General features: G+C 52.0%; 1 protein-coding gene across 4 annotated transcripts in view; it reads left to right on the top strand.

Moving 5' to 3' along the window:
• Positions 1 to 18,781, top strand: part of Bdh1 (3-hydroxybutyrate dehydrogenase 1) — a 34,475-nt gene extending 15,694 nt beyond the window's left edge. For 2 of the 4 annotated variants that reach the window (XM_010624054.3, XM_010624055.3), the window contains exons 3-7: positions 5,447 to 5,519; positions 6,187 to 6,297; positions 10,104 to 10,245; positions 15,660 to 15,812; positions 17,876 to 18,781. In XM_010624054.3, the coding sequence (XP_010622356.1) occupies positions 5,447 to 5,519; positions 6,187 to 6,297; positions 10,104 to 10,245; positions 15,660 to 15,812; positions 17,876 to 18,345 (949 nt within the window). In that variant the 3' untranslated portion in view covers positions 18,346 to 18,781. The remainder of the gene's footprint in view (positions 1 to 5,446; positions 5,520 to 6,186; positions 6,298 to 10,103; positions 10,246 to 15,659; positions 15,813 to 17,875) is intronic. The other 2 variants (XM_010624053.3, XM_010624052.3) reach the window with 1 other exon arrangement.
• Positions 18,782 to 18,806: the final 25 nt, after the last annotated feature.

Here is an 18,806-nt window from a genome sequence, read left to right as displayed (position 1 = left end):
GGGTCATGGGTCCCGACTCTCCGAATTGTCACAGTACCTGGTAGCTCTGACAAAGGAAGCTGGAAGTGACCTCAGAAGACACCTTCCGGGGTGAAGAGGAATAACTTTCATAACTGCTTTCTCAAACCCTTTTTGTTTTGAAATCACTTTAGACTTATACAAAAAGTCACAAAAATGGTACAGTGGGTTCCAGGAGGAACTTAACTTCCCCAGTTGTTCTCATCTTATGAAACCACAGTGCAATGACCAAAATCAGGAAATCCTCATTGCTATAATACTATTAGCCAAGCCACAGACCTTATTCAGATTTCACTGATGGACCTTTTTCTGGTCCTGGTTTCTTATCCAGGATCCCACATTGCATTTAGTTGTCCCTGCCTCCTTCCTTCCTTCCTTCCTTACCTCTATTCCTCCTTCCCTTGCTTCTAGAGATTGAATCTAGGACCTCTGCACTGAACTACATCCCCAGCCCTTCTGACTGTTTTCTTTTCTTTTTTTTTGACGGGGTCTTACTATGTAGTCCAGCCTGGGTGTGAACTCATTCTGTAGCCCAAGCTGGCCTCAAACTCAAGAACTACCTTTTTCTTTCTGCTATATTTTAGGGGAGCAAAATTGAGTGTCAGGTTAAGGAGTTAGGAAATTGATATTTTCTATGCCAACAAATATCTTTACCAGAGTATGTGTTCAGGCTTCTTTTTGTTTTTGGTTGGTTGTTTGTTTTTTGAGACAGGGTATCACAGTGAAGTTCAGGCTGACATTGAATTTATCATGTTGCCCATTCTGGCCTCGAACTCCTGGCAAATCCTCCTGTCTTGTGCTTTTAAGTGTATTTACGCTCTCAGCTGCATTTGCATGGGATTCAGAGCAGAGGCTCAGCTCAGCAATGGGCTTCAATTACCAGAGGTCACCGTGTAAGGGAGCCTGCAGCAGAGGCAGCCGGGGCCACCATTCCGAGAAGGGACAGCCTGACTCTGTTGAAGGGCTTTAGAAACAAGGTGAGTTTCTGCATTAAAAAAAACCCACATATTTATTTGCTTTTCATTAGTCTGACTCCTAAAGGGGCACAGCCTCACACAGATTCTGTATTCAAAGGCCTTAGCAGGAAGGCCGCTTTGCCATTTGACCCCAACCATGCCACTGTGTCTATGGGTATAACCTTCCTCCAGATGACTCCAGTTTGGTTTTTTTGCCACCAGGAGTCACCCTGGATTTTGTACCATCTGTGAGCCTGGCAAAGCTCTCAGTGGTTGCCCATGAGCTCCCTTGGTGCTTGTTAACTGAGGCCCTGAGACCAGAGACCAAAGGTCCTTCCCAGTGAGAGACCGTTCCAAGCTGAGGATTCCTAAGACAGCAGGAGCTCAACAGGACCAAGAGCAGAGAGGGAGATCAGGACAAGCACTGCCAGCAGTGCCCACCAAGCACCATGGTGCCAGCCAGAGCTGCCTAGCACTTCCAGGGCCAACTGCCCACCTTGGCAAGGTTCTGACTCAGCGTGGGGTGGAGGAGTAGAGCCCTGTGCTCCCCAGAGAAGTGGAGATGCGGCCAGTGGGAAGAGTGAATCTGATGGGGTGCTGTGATTCACATCTGTCATTCCAGGTACTTGGGAGGCTGAGGCAGGAGGATTGCAAGTTCAAGGCCAGCCTGGGCAATTTAGCAAGACTGTGTCACAAAATAAAATGTAAGAGGCTAGGGATGTAGCTCAGAGGGGGAGTGCTTGCTTAGCATAAAGCCGTGGGTTCAATCTACAGTACTGCAAACAAGGAAAGAAAAGAGCAGAAAGGAAAGGAGGGAGCAAGGAAGGAAACTGACCAAAATCTCTCATGAAGAAAGATGCAAAAACCTTCAAAATATTAACAAATAGAATTCAGCCAGATTTAAGAACTATAAGAACAAGTGTGTTTGTTCTAGGAATGGAGGAATCGTTCATTATTTGAAAATTAATGTCATCTGCTAAATTCATAGACTAAAGAAGAAAAATTGCACGATTCTATCAATGCAGAAAAAAATAAAATTTAACAATCGCTTATGATTGAAAAAAAAACTCAGAAAAAGTGACACAGAAGGGAACTTTCTCAACTAAATGATTAACATTTACAACAGACCTATGACAAACATCATCCCCAACTGAGACCTAAACGCTTTGCCCCTGAGATAGTCTTGTAAGAGGCAGCCCAGCAGTAAGGCAGGGAAAAAAAAAAAAGAAAGTCAAACAGCTCAGAAAACAAGAACTAAAACTGTCTACAGACAAAATCCCGAGGAATATACAATTCCCAAAATGAATAAATGAGCTTAGCAAGGTCACAGGAGTCAAGGTAACACAAAAATGCATTGTATTCCCATGTACTAACCAAGAACATGTGGATATAAAATTTAAAAACAATCCTGTTTGTAACTATTCAAAAGACAAAAGCAAACAAACAGGGGATGTGGGCTGAGGGTGTAGCTTAATGAAAGAGGACGTGCCTAGCATGTGTGGGGCCCTGGGTTTGGTCCCCTGAATCGGAGAGAGAGGGAGGGAAGGAGGGAGAGATGGGATGGGAGGGTAGAGAGAGAGAGAGGCAGAGAGAGAGGCACTTAGGTACATAAAAAAAGAGAAAACATGTCCAGCATCTGTCTGCTGAAAATTACACAACACTGATGAAAGAAAGAAAACAAAACTCTAAATGAATGGAGATCTATACTATGTTCAGGGATTGTCCGTTTCCTCCAAACTGAATTTATGGGTTTAGCACAATTTCTATTAAAGTATCAGTCAGGTTTTGTAGATGAAGACAAGATTATTCTAAAGTGTATGTGGAAAGACAAGGGGGGTAGAAAAGGTCAAACAATTATTTTATAAGGAAAATAAGGTAGGAGCCCAAGATCAGTGCGGCAGAAGAGCAAATCTGGAAACAGCAGCACAGCAGTGCCTGGCTGATTTTTGACAGAAGTGCAGACGTGATTCAATAGATACAAAGGAGCATTTTCAAACAAGTGCCGGGGCAATTGGAAATTCATAGGCAGAAAATCCCCTTCTGACCCAAGTCTCATATATAAAAGTTAACTCTAAATGGGTCATGGATTTCAAATGTGAAACACAAATGTATAAAGCTTTTAGAAAACAAACCAATAAACATCGAGCTAGGCATTGTGGCACACAACTGCTATTGCTGTACTCTGGGAGGCTGAGGCAGGAGGATTATAAATTCAGGCCCAGCCTGGGCAACTTAGTGACTTAGTGAGATTCTGTCACAAAATTAAAAATAAAAACAGTCCAGGGATGTGGCTCAGTGCAAAGGCTCTGTAGTTAGGCAAAAGGTTCTACATAAAAAGAAAAGAAATGAAATAGTTTTATCCTGCAGCAGACCCTGGTAAGAAGAGAAAAAAAAAGTAAGTTACAGATTAGGAGGAAAGATTTGTACGGCACATATGAGCTAAAGCACGAGTATCTAGAGCATTTCAATAAGGAAGGAACAGTCCACTGAGAATGTGGGCCGAGGCATCTTACTGAAGAGGTCTTACTTGTGGTGCTGAGGCCTGAGTGCTTGTCCTACCCAAATCCATAGGTAGAGGAGTTGACACGAGGACATGGAGCCCCTGCAGATGAGATCAGTGCCATTGTGAAAGAGATCGAGGACGCCCCTCTCCCCTTCTGCATCAGAAAGTCCTGGTGAACAGATATCGTCCTGTGACAGAAGGGGCCCCCACCAGAAAGTCTTCTGACCTCTTGATCTCAGGCACTTCGCATCCTCCAGAACTGAAGAAATAAACATCCACTATTTATAAACTCTGTCTGTAAGCCACCCATACTATAGTATTTCGTTTTTCGCAGCTCGTACTGAAAACACATGCCAGGATGTTCAGCATCATCAGCCATTAGAGAAATGCAAATCAGAATCACAGTGAAACAATCAATACCCAGTTTTCAGCATGGCGAAAATAAAAAATAGCTATACCATCAAATACTGGTGAAGATGCAGACAAACTGGGTCACTCAGACATTTCTGTTGGGGGTGTGGTATGCTACAGCCACTCTTGTAGTTGTAAACGGTTTGGCAGTTTTTAAAAAACCAAACATGAAACTGCCATATGACCCAAGAATTCTACTCCTGGGCCTTTATCCAAGAGAAATAAAAATCGGTTTTGCACTAAAACCTGGATAGGGGTGTTCACAGCAGCTTTCTTCATAGCAGCTCCAAACTGGAAACAGCCCAGATGTCCTTCAATAGGTAAATAATTAAACAAACACCCACACTATAGAAAACTACTCAGCAATAAAAAGGAACACACTCGATGTATACGACAATCTGGAAGAATCTCTAGAGAAGGATGTTGAATGGAAAAAAGCCAAAGCCCAAAGGTTACCTCCTGCATGATTCTGTTAGTATAACATTCCTGAAACGACTCAGTTACACAGATTAGTGCTTAAGGAGGGTGGGCTGGGAGGAGTAGGTGTGGCTATAAGAGGGTACTAGGAAGGTTGCTAGTGGCGATGGAAGATATCTTCATCACTTTTCTCATTGCTAGGACACAATACCCAACACCTGCAATGAAAAGGAGGAGAGGTGTCTTTAGGATCATGTTTTCAGTCCACAGTTGGCAGGCTCCAAGGCAGGAGGGCAGAGTAGAAGAAGAGCTGCTTACTGATGGTGATCCGGAAGCAGCGAGAGAAGGGAGGAAGGTGGGGGTAGATCTCCCTTCTAGGCCACGCCCCCTAGGGACCAACCTTGCTCTAATAGGCTCCGCCTCCCAATAGCAAGTCAGCTATGGTGTCCCCATGGTTCAATCCTCTTCTAAAAGCCCCACCTATGAGCACATCAGGCTCCTGGGGGACGTCTGGATAGAAACTGTAACAGAAGCATTATGTATTTTTACTGTATCAGTGTCAGTATCCTAGCAGTGCAGCAATTTTGGAAGATGATGTCATTAGGGGAAATTGGGTAAAAGGTTCCTGACAGCTCCCTGTATTATTTCTTCACTGCATGTGAATCTATAATTATTTCAAAATAAAAAGTTTAATTAAAATAACCACTAGGAAGCAGCATTAAACCTATGGGGGTTAAGACACTGGCTTCGCAGGAAGCTCTCACTGAGCCTTATCACTGAAAGGAGAGCCCATACTTTAGCTAGGCTGAAGTGTCACCTACCTGTGTCACCTCGGAAGGCAGAAAATGGGACTTTATTGGAGCCACACAGTCTCGTCGTGTTTTGGCAGGGCCTCCCGGCAAAAGTAGCTTCTGGGTTGGCTTTTTCCCAGGAGGGCTCTTCCTGGATGGTAGCTACATGGGCTTCTGCAAAGGCTGGCTCCCTGGCTACCTGCCTGGTGGAAAGATGGCCTCTTTCCAAGCTGTACCTGCAAGTGCTTCAGACAAGGATTTGGCTGAAGGTGCTTTTGTTGCCTCTGCCCTGGGAACAAGGTCTCAGGAAGGTCACGGCCTCGTGCTCATGGCTTCCTTTTCTCTTGCAGACACACACTGTTGTTTTGCTCTGTTTCCCGTACCCCAGTTGGCCGTCGGACTTATGCCAGCGATGTAAACCCGGTGAGTGGAGGGGCCCTTCCCTCTGTGCCCCCAGGGGCTTCCCTCCCTTGCCACCCTCACTGGTTCAGGACATACTGAACCACTTTCTCACCCAACTGTCCCCCAAGGATCCCCACCAGCCATGTGAACACACACTCCTGTAGCTGTGGGAGCAGCAAGTGGGGGGTTAAGAGTTCAGTTCTGGAACCTCCGTTTCAGTTCCAGCTCTGTCACGAAGGACGCTACATGTCTATTTCCTCACTGATACTGTGGTCTCATGATCATAACCACTGTGTGGGCCAGGCGGAGATTTAGATACGAAAGCTTCATGCACAGTAAGCCCAGCCTTGCACACATAAGTACGGAACCTAATAAGCTTGGCACAGATGACGACAGCGGTGATGATCGTAATGGAAATTGCAGATTGGGAAACAGTCCTGAAAGCCAAAATCATTACCTGGGGTAGCACCGTTAGTTGGTGGCAGAGTGTGGGCCGGAGTCCGGTGTCCCAAGCTGGATTCTGAGTCTCAATCTTCTTCAGTACACCTTGGTGCTTTGTGCCAAGTTGGAGGACCGAGCCTGGGCCACACACCAAGCACTATGAGTTCCTACGCAGAGGGCCAGGAGGCTTGGGCATTCGGCCTCGGGACCCTGGGTTCCTAACATGGCGTCTGCTCTTCTAAAACAGGCCGGCAGCAAAGCTGTCCTGATCACGGGCTGCGACTCTGGGTTCGGGTTCTCCTTGGCCAAGCACCTGCATTCAAAAGGCTTCCTTGTGTTTGCTGGCTGCCTGATGAAGGTGAGAGAAGAGTCTTTCCTTCACTAGTGTCCTTTATAGGCAGTCACAATTTTGTGGTTTTAAAAAAAATTGTTTTCCTAACAACTGGATCATCTGTTGCTTAAAGTAGCCTGTTTGCTGGCTCCAGCCTCGCTGGTTCTTCATAGCTTTTTCTATCCATCTGTATCCATCCATCCATGCACACATCTGTCTGTCCATCCATCTTTTGTTCATTTACTCATTTTCCAGTGCTAATGTCATGCCTGAGGCTTTGCTAGGTGGTGTAGAAGATAAGACCTAGTCCCTGCCCCACGAAGCCACCTGTGCAATGGTGAAGGGATACCGTACACAGACACAGCAAAGAATTAGGGTGAAAAGCATTCTCAGGGATGCACAAGAATGTTCAGTGGGAACACAGGGAAGTAGGAGATTGACCCTGAGCTGGGCGTGGTAGCACTCGCCTGTCATCTCAACAGTCAGGGAGGCTGAGGCAGGATGATCACAATTTCTAGAGACAACTTGGTAACTCAAAAAGATCCTGTCTTAAAAATAAAAGAGGGGCCAGGGATGTAGTTCATTGTGAAGTAGAAGAAGTCTAAAGGCCCAGGAACGAGGCTAGGGTGTTTGCAAGCAGAGCACAGGGCTGCACAGGGAACTGGCTGCCCTTCTGCCTGGGCAGGACAAGCTGTCCGGCCTGTGTGGACAGATGGAGCTGGCTGGAGCTGTCTTAAGTTCACTCTCCCAGTGAGACTGCCCGCTGCTACAAGGGGCCATGCCTGGGGTGTGGGCTGAGGAGAGACGCCTGGTGGCAGGAAGCAGGCTGTCTGCCCCAGGTTGGTGGTCATGGGTCCCCAGTAGCAGTGTCCTCAGAGTCCATAGGGTCACCCTAGGAGGTAGGGCTGGCTCTCGGGCTTCTGCCAGCTCAGGGCAACAATAGCAGCTGGACCACCTCAGAAGACTACACTCGTGCCCCAGCATCTGCCAGCCCCTGGAGATGGCCTGAGGAAAGACAGAGGGGAACAGGAGACGGGGAGAGGCTAAAACCCAGGGGGAAGGGGCATCCATGCCACCACCTGCCTCCTACACTCCATCAGGACACAGGTTGGGAGTTCAGGCTTCTACACCAGACTGGGCTGCAGTCACTCAGTGAGTGGATGGAGCTGGACTCTGCTGAATCAGAAGGCTCTGTCTATGTCTGAGAATGAATGGAGAAGCTCCAAGAGTGGCCTGAACTTCATCCAGAAGTGGGGAAAAATATAGCTGATGGGTGAGGTTGAAAGGGTCAGCGAGAGAAAGAAGTGGGTTGACCAATAAACCAGGTAGCCCAGCACCAACACGCAAGGCTGGAGCCTGTACCCAAGGGGCAGACCCTGGGACAGAGTGCCAGGGAGGTGGTGTGGCCTGGGAGTGAGGCCTGTGGCCACTGTAGCCTGCAGTCAGCAGTGGGAGGTGGGGGAGGAGGGCAGGCTGGGGCCAACTGAGAGTCCCCATCCCTGTCAGGAGCGTGGTGTGCAGCTTCTCAGGGCTGATGAAGGCGTGGGGGCTCTGGGGCTGCAAGCTGAGCATGAGATGAACCCCATTTCCTCAGAGAGAAGGCTCTTTCCCCGTGAGCTGCTGAACTGAGTTCATGTTTGGGGATGCTGATTTGCAGTGGGGGCCTCACCTGGGAACAGCAGGACCATTGTCACAATCCTGTCGCAAGAGAGGTCTGGTGCAAGGACCATGCGGAGCCAGATGATGGCAACAGGGTCAAAAGGATTCCAAGAAGAGGAAGGGCACCTGGCCCTCACATGCATCGAAGCTAGAATCTGTGACAGGCGCCGGCAACACTTTGAGGTCAACCCATGTGGGCTCCACTCGGAGGGGCCGCCAGGGGGAAGGTGGCATCAGATATGTGCTTTCACGTGTCTGTGTCATTTATAGGACAGAGACAGCTGGGGGCGCCCAGACCTAAAGATGCCATTCTGGGGAGTTCTTTGCTGGAGGCCTCTGAGCGATGGCACAAGCTTCGGGCTGGGCTGCCCTGAGGTTCCCACACTGTTGGGAAAGCTTGGCACATCGGGGGTACTTGGGAGCCAAGCCTTAGGCTCACCGAGCCCATCCTGTCTGTGTGGGCAGAGAGACCAGGTGGAATCAGCCTCCCCGGCACCGGCCTGGGCAGAGCCCCTGCGGCCCCCACCTAGTTTCCTCAGGGGAACTGGCAAAGCTCCCTCGAGCTGGAAATCCACATGGGATGACAGTTTAGGGTCCTGAGGGATATTAGAGGGAGAGCCAGCCTTCCCCTCCGGTGTCCTGATTGTCTACACCAACTCCCTCACTTCCACCCCGAAGAGTTTCCCTCTGTACCCACTCATGGCCTAAACTCCTCCTGCACAGCCCACGTCACCTGCAGACCGAGAAACCCATTCCTTGTTTGGAGCTGAACTTCAGTCCCTGGCCCCAGTTCAGTTCTCCGGAAATGCATCGAACAGGTCAGATCCTTGGTCATGTCCCCCCCGAGTCTTCGAGGATTGGCTCCAACACCTTTGACATTTTCTCCTGAAGTTTTGCTGCTGAGGTCAGAAGATGTGCTTTCCCCAGTCCCGGGGTACCAGCCCCTGCAAGGGTCAGCATCACCTCTAGAGAACTTTCTATCCCTGACTCACACTGGTGGCCCTGGCCTCCTGCCCTTGCCCAGTGGGCGAAAGCCTACCAAGTGTTTAGCGAGGTGCCCAGCAGTCAGCACACAGCTAATGGTGCCCACTTTTATGGAGACCCCCAGCAGCTGACCAGTGCCCCCAAGCAGACCCTTGTGCCCTGTACAGCCTCACGGCCACCATGTCCTCCTGTTTCTATGCTGCCCTAGGGAGCAGGCGTAGGGGGCATCTTCTTATCTCTTTCCAACCTGCTTCATCCCCTTGCCAGCGTCCGCAGCTGATGCTGCCTTTGGAAAGTCTTCTCTGCCTGCCTCTGTCCTGTGCTCCCACAGGCTCCCTACAGCCCACACCCACCACACCTGCTCTCTGTCTCCTTCCTGGGGAACACAACTCTTGAGAGCAGGGGCTGAAGTATTTATTTTTGTGCCTCCATGGTGCCACAGTGTGAAAGACGCCCAAGAAATGTTTGCCAAAGGAGAGAGGGTTTTCTTGTCTTTAATAATACCTGAATTGGTATAGCGCTTTATTAGTTTAACAGTTCTCTTAATGATCCATTTCCTTACTCCATTGATCTGCACAGATCAGGGCAGCACTTTTACTGCCAAGAGAGCCTAGCACCTGTTAGGGGACACACCTGAGGCTAGGGAGGGACTGGAATGGGGGCGGGGCTGGTGCTGGCCTCTGATACCTTGGGCAAGAGGTGGCAGATTGAGCCTTCTGGGCACAGGTGGCCCCGTGTACAGCTTTGGTTCACACAGTGTTTTCAAGCTTTTAGAGTGCCAGTAAGCTGCCAACTCTCAAAAAACTAAGAGAAATCACACTCATTAGTTTAATTATCTAAGCATCTGGCAACCTGGTCTTTCATACCCATAGGCTAACTTGCTCTTCGGGTCTCCCCAGCTTCCCTGCTGTCTGAGGCCCACCTGAGTTTGCCATCCCCGCTAGGAAATAGAACCCTGCCGGTGAGCAGTGTGGCAGTGTCCGTCCCCCTGTGGTGTGACGGTGGCAGGTGGCGTGGTCGTGTACGTCTCCTGTGCTGTGGGGCTGGCTTGAACCACCCCCTGGCGAGGCCTCCAGAAACTTCTGTGGCTGTTGCTGCTAATCCCAAGGCTTTGGCAGACACTGGGGGCCGTCTAGACTCTGCCAGGGTGGGGAGGAAGGAGGCAGAGTGAGACCTTCTCTCTTCCCCAGGACAAAGGGGACGCTGGGGTCAGAGAGCTGGACAGCTTGAACAGCGACCGACTGAGAACCGTCCAGCTCAATGTGTGCAGCCACGAGCAGGTGGAGAGGGCGGTGGAGACGGTGCGCTCCAGCCTGAAGGACCCCGAGAAAGGTGCGGGCACCGTGGGGCAGCAGGGGAGGGTGGGGACCTTTCCTAATACCCTTTCTTTATTGTTTAAATCCTTCCTGCTACATGGTAGAAGGATTACATGGATTAAATGAAACAAAGCTGTGCAGTAGGGCAGAGTGAAACAGCCGTGAGGTGACTGCAGAGAGCCGCACACCGGTTCCTGCTGGTTCAGCACTGTGCACCCACTGGCCCGGCAACACTGGGCTGAGCAGGTGTCCAAGTCACAGAGTGTCCCTGAGAGCCTTAAGGTTCAGTGAGGGACCCACATCAGCCTCAGGGGAGAGGCAGAGAGCGCAGGAGGGATGACCTGGTCTTGGGGTACGGGGGGAAAGTTGTGCCAGGAGCCCGCAAAGCAGGAACGCCGGAGGGCAGTGGCCCCAGGTGTGCCACGGGGCGGAGTCTTCTGGGGGTGGTGGCACAAGTGAGGTCAGGGAGGGAGGCTACTGGGCCAAAGGGTGCCAGGTAAAGGGAGTGTGGCTGCTCTGCTTCCCTGGGGAGCCACGGAAGGGACGTCCCTGGGGAATGACCTGGTCTGTCCCACCAAGCTCGCTGCGGGGAGGGCACAGGCTTGATCATCCCGGACTAGGGTAGAGAGCCCTGGCAAAGAAGAGAGGCTCAGGAGCCCTGAGAAGGCACGACTGGTGGGACTTGAGGACTCCTGTGGGGATGCTGCTGTGGCCCTGAGACACCCGGGGGTGAGGGTGAGGGTGGGGGTGGGGGTGGGGGTCCAGAGAGACTTCTGGGGACCGGGAACCAGCAGGGTCCTACGCTGTGGTGCTAGCACCCAGCGTCTCCCAGTTCAGCCACACTGAGAACCTTGGTGGGAGGGCTCTGCTGCCAACTCCGGGGGTGCTGTCTGTGTAGTGATGGGTGGTGCTCCACTCAGGGACGCTGTGCCATTGACCCCCTGACCCAGACAGTTCAAGGAGAAAAGGAGCCTTGCCTGGAGTGGTGGTACACATCTATAATTCCAGCATTTAGGAGGCCGAGGCAGGAGGATCTTGGTGAGTTTGAGGCCATCCTGAGCTACATAATGAGTTCAAGCCCAGCCAAGACTACAGAGTAAAACCCTGTCTCAGAAAGAGAAAGGAAAAAAAAGAGAGCAAGAAGGGGGCCTCCTGGAGCTCTGCCTCCTGCACAGTAGGTGGGAAAGGGGGAGGGGACCGGTGCCAGTGCTGTGCACTGCCCAGGAAGTGGGGGTCGGGGAAATCCTGTCCCCTCCAGGAAGCACTTGTGTTGTGCGGGCAGCCTGACACTGCTGTCACCTGGCAGCCCAGTGCCACCCCCACCCTGCAACAGACCCTTCCAGCCCCTGTTCTCAGAGCAGAGGCTCGTGAGTTGTCCAACCCGCTGGCCATCTGTTTAATAATTAACAGGCAGAGCCTGCACTCCTGTTCCATTAAGAAGAGGCAGGGTGGTCCCACCAAGCTGGTCATCAGCGGAGGCACAGCCCGTGGTAAATTCTCCTCTGTCCTCCCTTGCAGCTGGGATGTTGCCTTCATAAAGAGTCAGGCAGGAAAATACCTACCGCGGTGCCATAAAGCCGGTGCATTATAGCCTGTGCGTGGCGGCGATTTGAATTAAGTCACCAGCCACCTCAGCACAGGAAGGGGCTTTCCCAGGGCCGGGCCCTTGTTCCCTACCACTGGGGCAGAATCACCTCCATGGCCAGTTTGCCCAGCTGGGCTAATCAGGGTCCCCTCTGCCCTGGCCACTCGTGGGAAGGGGTCCCCCTGCCCAGCGCCAATCCTGACCCACAAACCTTTCCGGGCACGTTTGCTGAACCACTCACTGTGACTGTCCTTAACCACTCTTCCCGTTTGGGAAAAGATCTGAAGACTTAAGTTCGAAAAAGAAAATAAATGTGTCAGACCATTGCCTGATTCCTCCTCTTCCTCCCTGTCTTTCTCCTCCGTCTCCCCTCTCCTCTTCCGTCCCCTCCTCCACACTAGCTCTGGGCTGTCTTTTTCCAGGGTAGCTCAGCCCCTGGTCTCAGGCATATGGCTTTGAACTCTAAAGAGCATCTTCCCAGTGCCTTCCCAGCAGCTGTGGTCTTCTCTGGTTCACACCCACAACGCAGGGGCCGTTCAGGAGAGGTGTCCTGACGGGCGAGGTGAGGGGGACTGTCTGGTCACAGACCAGCCACCTGCTCAGCCTCTTTCCCCTCCAGCAAGGCTATGAGGGACAGAACACCCGGCACCTATGCCCAGCCTCCCCACCCCCACGCTGGCCGGTGAGTGGACTACTCCTGGCGTCTTTGCTTACCGTTCAGTAAGCACCTGCTGTGTACTTGGTAGTGAGCTGAGGACCGAGGAGTTTGACCTGGCAGGAAGAACGTGTGGTTGGACACCAGCCAGGTGGCTTCAGGACAAAACCTCTGAGTTACAGTCCTGGGACATTATGCTGCAGACCGGGAAGACCCAACATCCGGTGCAGCCTCTGCCTGAGACTGAGACAACCGGATTGAGAGAAGTGTGGCTCTGGTGTGAGCTGTCTGTCTGTGACACAGGTCATGCCCAGGTCTGGCTGTCCAGGGGCTCGGGAGGATTTCCACCAGAGCCACTCTCAGGCTGACGGCAGGAGCTGAGCAGGGCACAAGGGGCTCAAAGTCAGAGTTGGAGAGGAGAGGGCACAGCCAGTGGGCAGAGGCCTGGAGAAGGCCAGGTGGGCCACAGTGCATGATGGGAAACTCAGGAGCAGGGACAGACTGCTAAGGAGGATGGAGAACAAAGCCTGGGTCAGGAGACCCCAGGAGTGCTGCAGACCCGGGACTAATCCAAATGGTCAGAGAGGGAAGAAGGGATTTTAGCTGGAGGCTCAGCAGGGGAAACAAGCAACAGCCTGGGGCGGTGTCCTCAGACAGATCCCACCTCTCCTGTCTGCTAGTGGGTGTGGCATTGAGCAGGGCACTCTGAGCCACAGTTGTCTCCTCCACCTGTGGGGCCATTCAGCATCTCCTTATGGTTGGTTATGAGGATCGGGTGAGTTAATGAGTGAGTCAGGTGAGATCAGCATTAGTTCCAGCCTGGCAGCTGTCTTTTGGGCCTCTTGTTTACAGTCCCGGTGACTCATCAGGGTCTGGGGAAGAGTCAGAGTTGAAAGTGAAGCCACCAACAGAGGAGGTGGGTTTGAGTAGCCTCGGGACTTGACGCTGTGGGACATTCAGAGGGAAGTGGCCATCAGGGTGGAGGAAGAGGAGACTGGGGAGCCTGACATGGAAGGGATGGTTCCTGGAAAGCAGCTGTCAGGAACACTTTATTCAGGACATTGGCTGAGGGTTGCTCCTGGGTGCCCGCTTACTACTTGTCAAGCCAGCGATCCAGGAGCAGCAGCACTGGAGTTTCATTAAGCCTTTTTTGGATAGCAGTGTCAGATGTAATTGTTCGATTTCTAGGTGGAAAAGGACTACAGACATGCTTTCTAGGTGCTGTTGTCCCATATGGATCAAGCACTAAACCACTGGAAAATCCCACAGACGTAGATAGAGAAGCAGGCTAAGGACAGGACACGGGGCAAGGGACACCTGTCTCAGGGAAGTGGGATCAGGTAGAAGAAAGGTGGCCGGGAGGGTGCCGGGGAAGCAGGAGAATGAGACTTGGGTGTCACTGATACCAAGGGAACAGTGAGTGTCCAGGGGCATAGTGGCACTTGCGTCCTAGACAGCGGAGGAGTGGAGACTGGAGAGGTCCTTCCGGCCCAGTACTGGATCCGAGAGCAGTTGACAGGACAGAGACGACAGTGTGTGTGCCCAGAAGGAGCCTGCTGTGGACAAAGGAGGGCGAGCTGCATGGGCAGAGGGCTGTGCAGCTCTGGAGGCAGAGGCGTCCGCAGATATTCATTCCCTAACCCCCTCTTTTGGTTTTGATTTTCTGCAGTACTGGAAATTGAACCCAGGGCCATCCTTCCCCAGCCCATTTTTTCTCTTTTCTTTTGATCCCGGATCTCAGTCATTAAAACACCTAGGCTGAGCTCGAACTCGTGATCCTCCTGCCTCATCCTCCCAGGGTGCTGGGATGACAGGCATCCACCATCTTGCCCAATGACCTGCATTTACTGAGCACCTAATGTGTGCACTGATGAAGGGAGGGAACAAGGAGCAAGGGAAAGGTGAAGTCACATAAAAGGAGAAGGGGACCAGCCCAAGGATTCCTGCTCCTCCTGAGAAGTCTGCGGGGAGAAAGTGGGATCTGGGGGGCTGTCATTGGTGAGCACCTCGATAGTGTCACTAGGTTTGCCTGGAGTTCATGAGGTCCCTACAGGCAGCAGCGAGGGGGCTCTGCACACTTTGTTAACCAGCAATTTCCTTTCCTTGATAAATGTCCTTAATTCTCTGTAATTGAAGGAGAAGGCACCAAGAGGTCAGTCGATGGAGCTTTAATTTGGTCAAGATGGAAGGAGAGAGATGGGGAGCAATTACTCTGATGAAAACAACTCATTTCCACGAGGGGTTCAGAAAATGGCTGGGTTCCCGCAGGCAGGGGGTGCCAGGGAGGGAGGGGAGCCCCCCGCTGTGATGCTGCCTGGGAAGGGGGTCAGGACTGAACCTCAGGTGGCTAGGCCCGAGGGTTCCTCAACAGAAAGGCAGGCCCTGGCCTGGGGATCCACCCTTCTGGTCTTTGCACCCCGAAACACTGAATTCCAAAGAGGCCCTGAAAACAGGGATGCCTCCCCAGCTGCTTTCCCTGGTTTCAGCTTTACTTCTGACTTCCTGATTAAGCTTCAGTCTGGGCTTTCCCTTTAGGGCCTCAGTTTCTCCACCTGTGACATGAGTCAATAGACTAGATAAACCCCAGGTGCCTTCCAGCACCTGCATTCCCTGTGTCCGTGAGAGCCAGCTATCCTTTAGAGGTGACATTGGGCCTGGACATTCCAGACTTGGGGGTCAGTCCTGCAAACAGGAGTTTAGGCCTCTATCTGCAGTCTTTCTTGGGTGACTCTAGAAAGTTTTCTGAGAGCCTTGGGTAAGACGCTGGAAGTCACAGGGAAAGGAACCGAGGGAGCAAGGCGGGCTGCAGACTGATGGGTAATATCTGAGGCCAGGCACATGTGGCGACACAGTTGTGCCAGCTCCTGAATTGGTCAACTTTCTCATTGCTGGAACAAAATACTGAACACTCGCAATTTAAAGGAAGAGAGGTTTGATTTGGCTCACAGTCTCAGAGGATTCAGGGCACGGTCACCTGGCCCCAAGGCCGGACATCATGGTGGAAGGGCCTGGGGGGCGAAGCTGCCAGGAGACAGAGCACAGGGGAAGAGCACCGCAGAGGAAGGGCCAGGGACTAGATACGTCTCCAAGGTCACACCAAGCCCCACCCAGACACACCCAGAGATCTCCGAGGGGGCCTCTCAAGCCCATCACAGTGACAATAGGATTAACGGTCACATCTCCCGTGCAGGGTTGTGGGGCCTGGTTAACAATGCGGGCATCTCCACCTTCGGGGAGGTGGAGTTCACCAGCATGGACACCTACAAGGAGGTAGCTGAAGTGAACCTCTGGGGCACGGTGCGGACAACAAAATCTTTCCTCCCCCTGCTCCGAAGAGCCAAAGGTAAGTTGGGAAGCTAGCTGCACCCTGCCTGCCCTTGAACCTGCCCAGGATGGAAATCCCCCAGACCCCCCATCCACAGCAGCAAGGCTGAGTTTTATTATGAGTCCTAGAGCCGCTCTGGATGGGTGGGGAGTGGTGGGCAGAGGTGCGTTGCCTTCAGAAAGTAGAGCAGGTGTCCCTATCATTGTATCATAGCAGGGGGTTAAGTAAATGTAGTCTTCCCATTCTTCGGGGGTATTCATGTCATAACTAAAACATGAGACAATTGTGTTCAGTTAAAGAGAAGTATTAATCAAGATTAGAAATTTAGAAGACAAACAAAACGCCCAAACCGTAGCCGGTAGCCAAATGTAAGCCAAATGTAAGCAGAGTACACCTATAGGGTTTAAAAGGAAACCTCATCCTTCACTGACCTCAGACTGAGCTTTCTGAAAGGTGCCACCCCACACTGTCCACACTGTCCATGACCCCAGGATGGGCTGTGTTCCTTCCCGGTGTACTCCAGGGTGAGTAGTCGTGGGTCTGACTGGTTGAATGGGATTCCCCGCCAATCCTGCCCCAGAACTGAGAGAAGCTGTGGTTGCCCCTGACACCCCCAGGCTGAGCATCTTTCAAGGTCACCCCTCTTCAAGTGCCGGAGAGCGTCCCCTGCCCCAGTCTGCCTCTCTGTGTGCCAGGTTGTCTTGGGCTACAACCCACCTCCGTCCCTAGCATCGCTGCTAGTAAGTACTCCTGTCGCGAACCGGCGACGCAGAGCACTGTCCCGCAGTGCCTCAAACCTGAAAGAGCAGCGGGGTGGAGATGGGGCAGAGAGAAAGGAAGGACGCCAAGACAAGAGTCTGATCAAGGCGACGTTTATTGCCGGCAAGCACCGGCCTTTTAAAGGGAAAGGCCGAACTATTATGGGCTAGGATTACCATAGTAACCTCGACACCCGCTCCACGGGAACGAGGGTTCACACGGGCCTCAACACCCGCTCCACGGGAACGAGGGTTCACACGGGCAAGAGAAAGCAGGCTCAAGAAAAACAAATTAACAACACCTGCAACTAATAATCATGATTCCCACAATAGGTGGAGGAACTCAACAAAATGGAGGTACAACACCTGACTCCTATAGATAACATCAGATCTTTGGCTGTCCGAGTTTCTCCCGTGCAGGGTCAAAACAAGTTTAACACGTGCAGTCCTTAAAAAGGAACAAATGTTGTCTTTCAAAAAGCCAGTGGGCCATGGCTGGCTTCCCACATACTCGCATAGACTCAGGGTGGTAATTGCCTTCACATCTCACTAGGGACATTAGTCACCTGCTAAGGTGGCACTGCCCCGCCACGCAAAGTCCTTGACATACAGTTTCAACAGGAGTTCAGGTTGGCTCATGGTTTCAGAGGGTTCAGTCTGTGACTGCCTGGCTCTGCGGCAGAAGCATCACGATGGGAGGGCCAGGCAGAGGGAAGCTGCTCACCTCATGGTGGCCAGGAGGCAGAGAGAAAGGAAAAGAGTCCGAGAAAAGATGAACCCCAGTCACTTGCTTCCTCCACCTAGGCCCCACTCCTAACAGCCCTCAGCTGTGAACTCTTCAGCAGGTTAATCTGTCGAGGCATCTCTTAATCAATCAGGCTGACAATCAAGATTCACTGTTGTACTGGATGAGCTGAATTTTAAGCCCCATGGGCAGGAGGAGGAAGTTCTGTCCTATATTCTCCTTGACCAGCATCAGATTTTGCCTGGGGCGAGCACACAGATCCCCACGGCCATAGCTGTCCTGCCCCCATATTCTCCCATCGTATTTTCACCCCGAGGTGTGATCACCAGGCAGGGCTCTGTCTGCTTTTGATTAGATGTATGCTGTGCCCCTCTGGTAAGCAGGGCCGCTTCTCACTCCTTTGTCCTCGTGGCTGGCACACCCAGGGGAAGGTCAGGGATGCTGACCTATGGGAGGCCCAAGGCTGGCTGTGACTGCAGAATGAGAAGGCCCAGCCTTGGTGATTCTGGAGCGCTGCCGGCCAGGTGTCTGTGTCAGGGCGGTGCCAGCTGAGCGGTGTTTGCTGTCTCCCTCTGTAGGCCGTGTGGTCAACATCAGCAGCATGATGGGCCGCATGGCCAACCCGGCCCGCTCCCCATACTGTATCACCAAGTTCGGGGTGGAGGCCTTCTCCGACTGCCTGCGCTACGAGATGCACCCTCTGGGTGTGAAGGTCAGCGTGGTGGAGCCAGGCAACTACATCGCCGCCACCAGCCTCTACAGCCCCGAGCGGATCCAGGCCATCGCCCAGAAGATGTGGGACGAGCTGCCCGAAGTTGTGCGCAAGGACTATGGCAGGGAGTACTTCGATGAGAAGATCGCCAAGATGGAGACCTACTGCAACAGCGGCTCCACGGACACATCCCCTGTCATCGATGCCATCACGCACGCCCTGACCGCCGCCACCCCCTACACCCGCTACCACCCCATGGACTACTACTGGTGGCTGCGAATGCAGATCATGACCCATTTGCCTGGAGCCATCTCCGACATGATCTACATACACTGAAGACCCCCAGTGGGAGGGTGGAGGTGGGGTGGGGGTCACATACAGTCACCTCTCGATTAACCACTGTTGTCACCACTCTTAGGAAGACTCATTGTAGCATTAACCAGAGGCAGTAACCCAGCCTCTTGTTCATGTGCTGAGTGGCTTGGGTCTGCACAAAACGAGGTCCAGGCGAGGTTCCCTAGACCTTGGGGCGAACATGGTGCATCTACCTAGATTTGGTTTTGTATGAAAATTTTGGGAAACATCTTTATATTAAAAACAGATTTATTATAGAATAGAATCCTTGTTCCTTTACACCTTGAAGCCAAGTCATTAACTCAGAAAATGTTGCTCTTTAAACCAGCCCTATGAGTAAGAAGGACAGATGTTTTTTGATTCTGTGCATGAAGGATTTTTGCAGCTGAGAGGACATGTGAACTACCCCTTTCTTTTTTTTTTTTTTTTTTTTTTTTTTTTTT

The sequence above is a fragment of the Fukomys damarensis genome, unplaced genomic scaffold (assembly GCF_012274545.1).
Source record: "Fukomys damarensis isolate Sample0158 unplaced genomic scaffold, DMR_v1.0_HiC HiC_scaffold_12, whole genome shotgun sequence".
NCBI lineage: Eukaryota > Metazoa > Chordata > Mammalia > Rodentia > Bathyergidae > Fukomys > Fukomys damarensis.
This window is presented reverse-complemented; position numbering and strand designations above follow the sequence as displayed.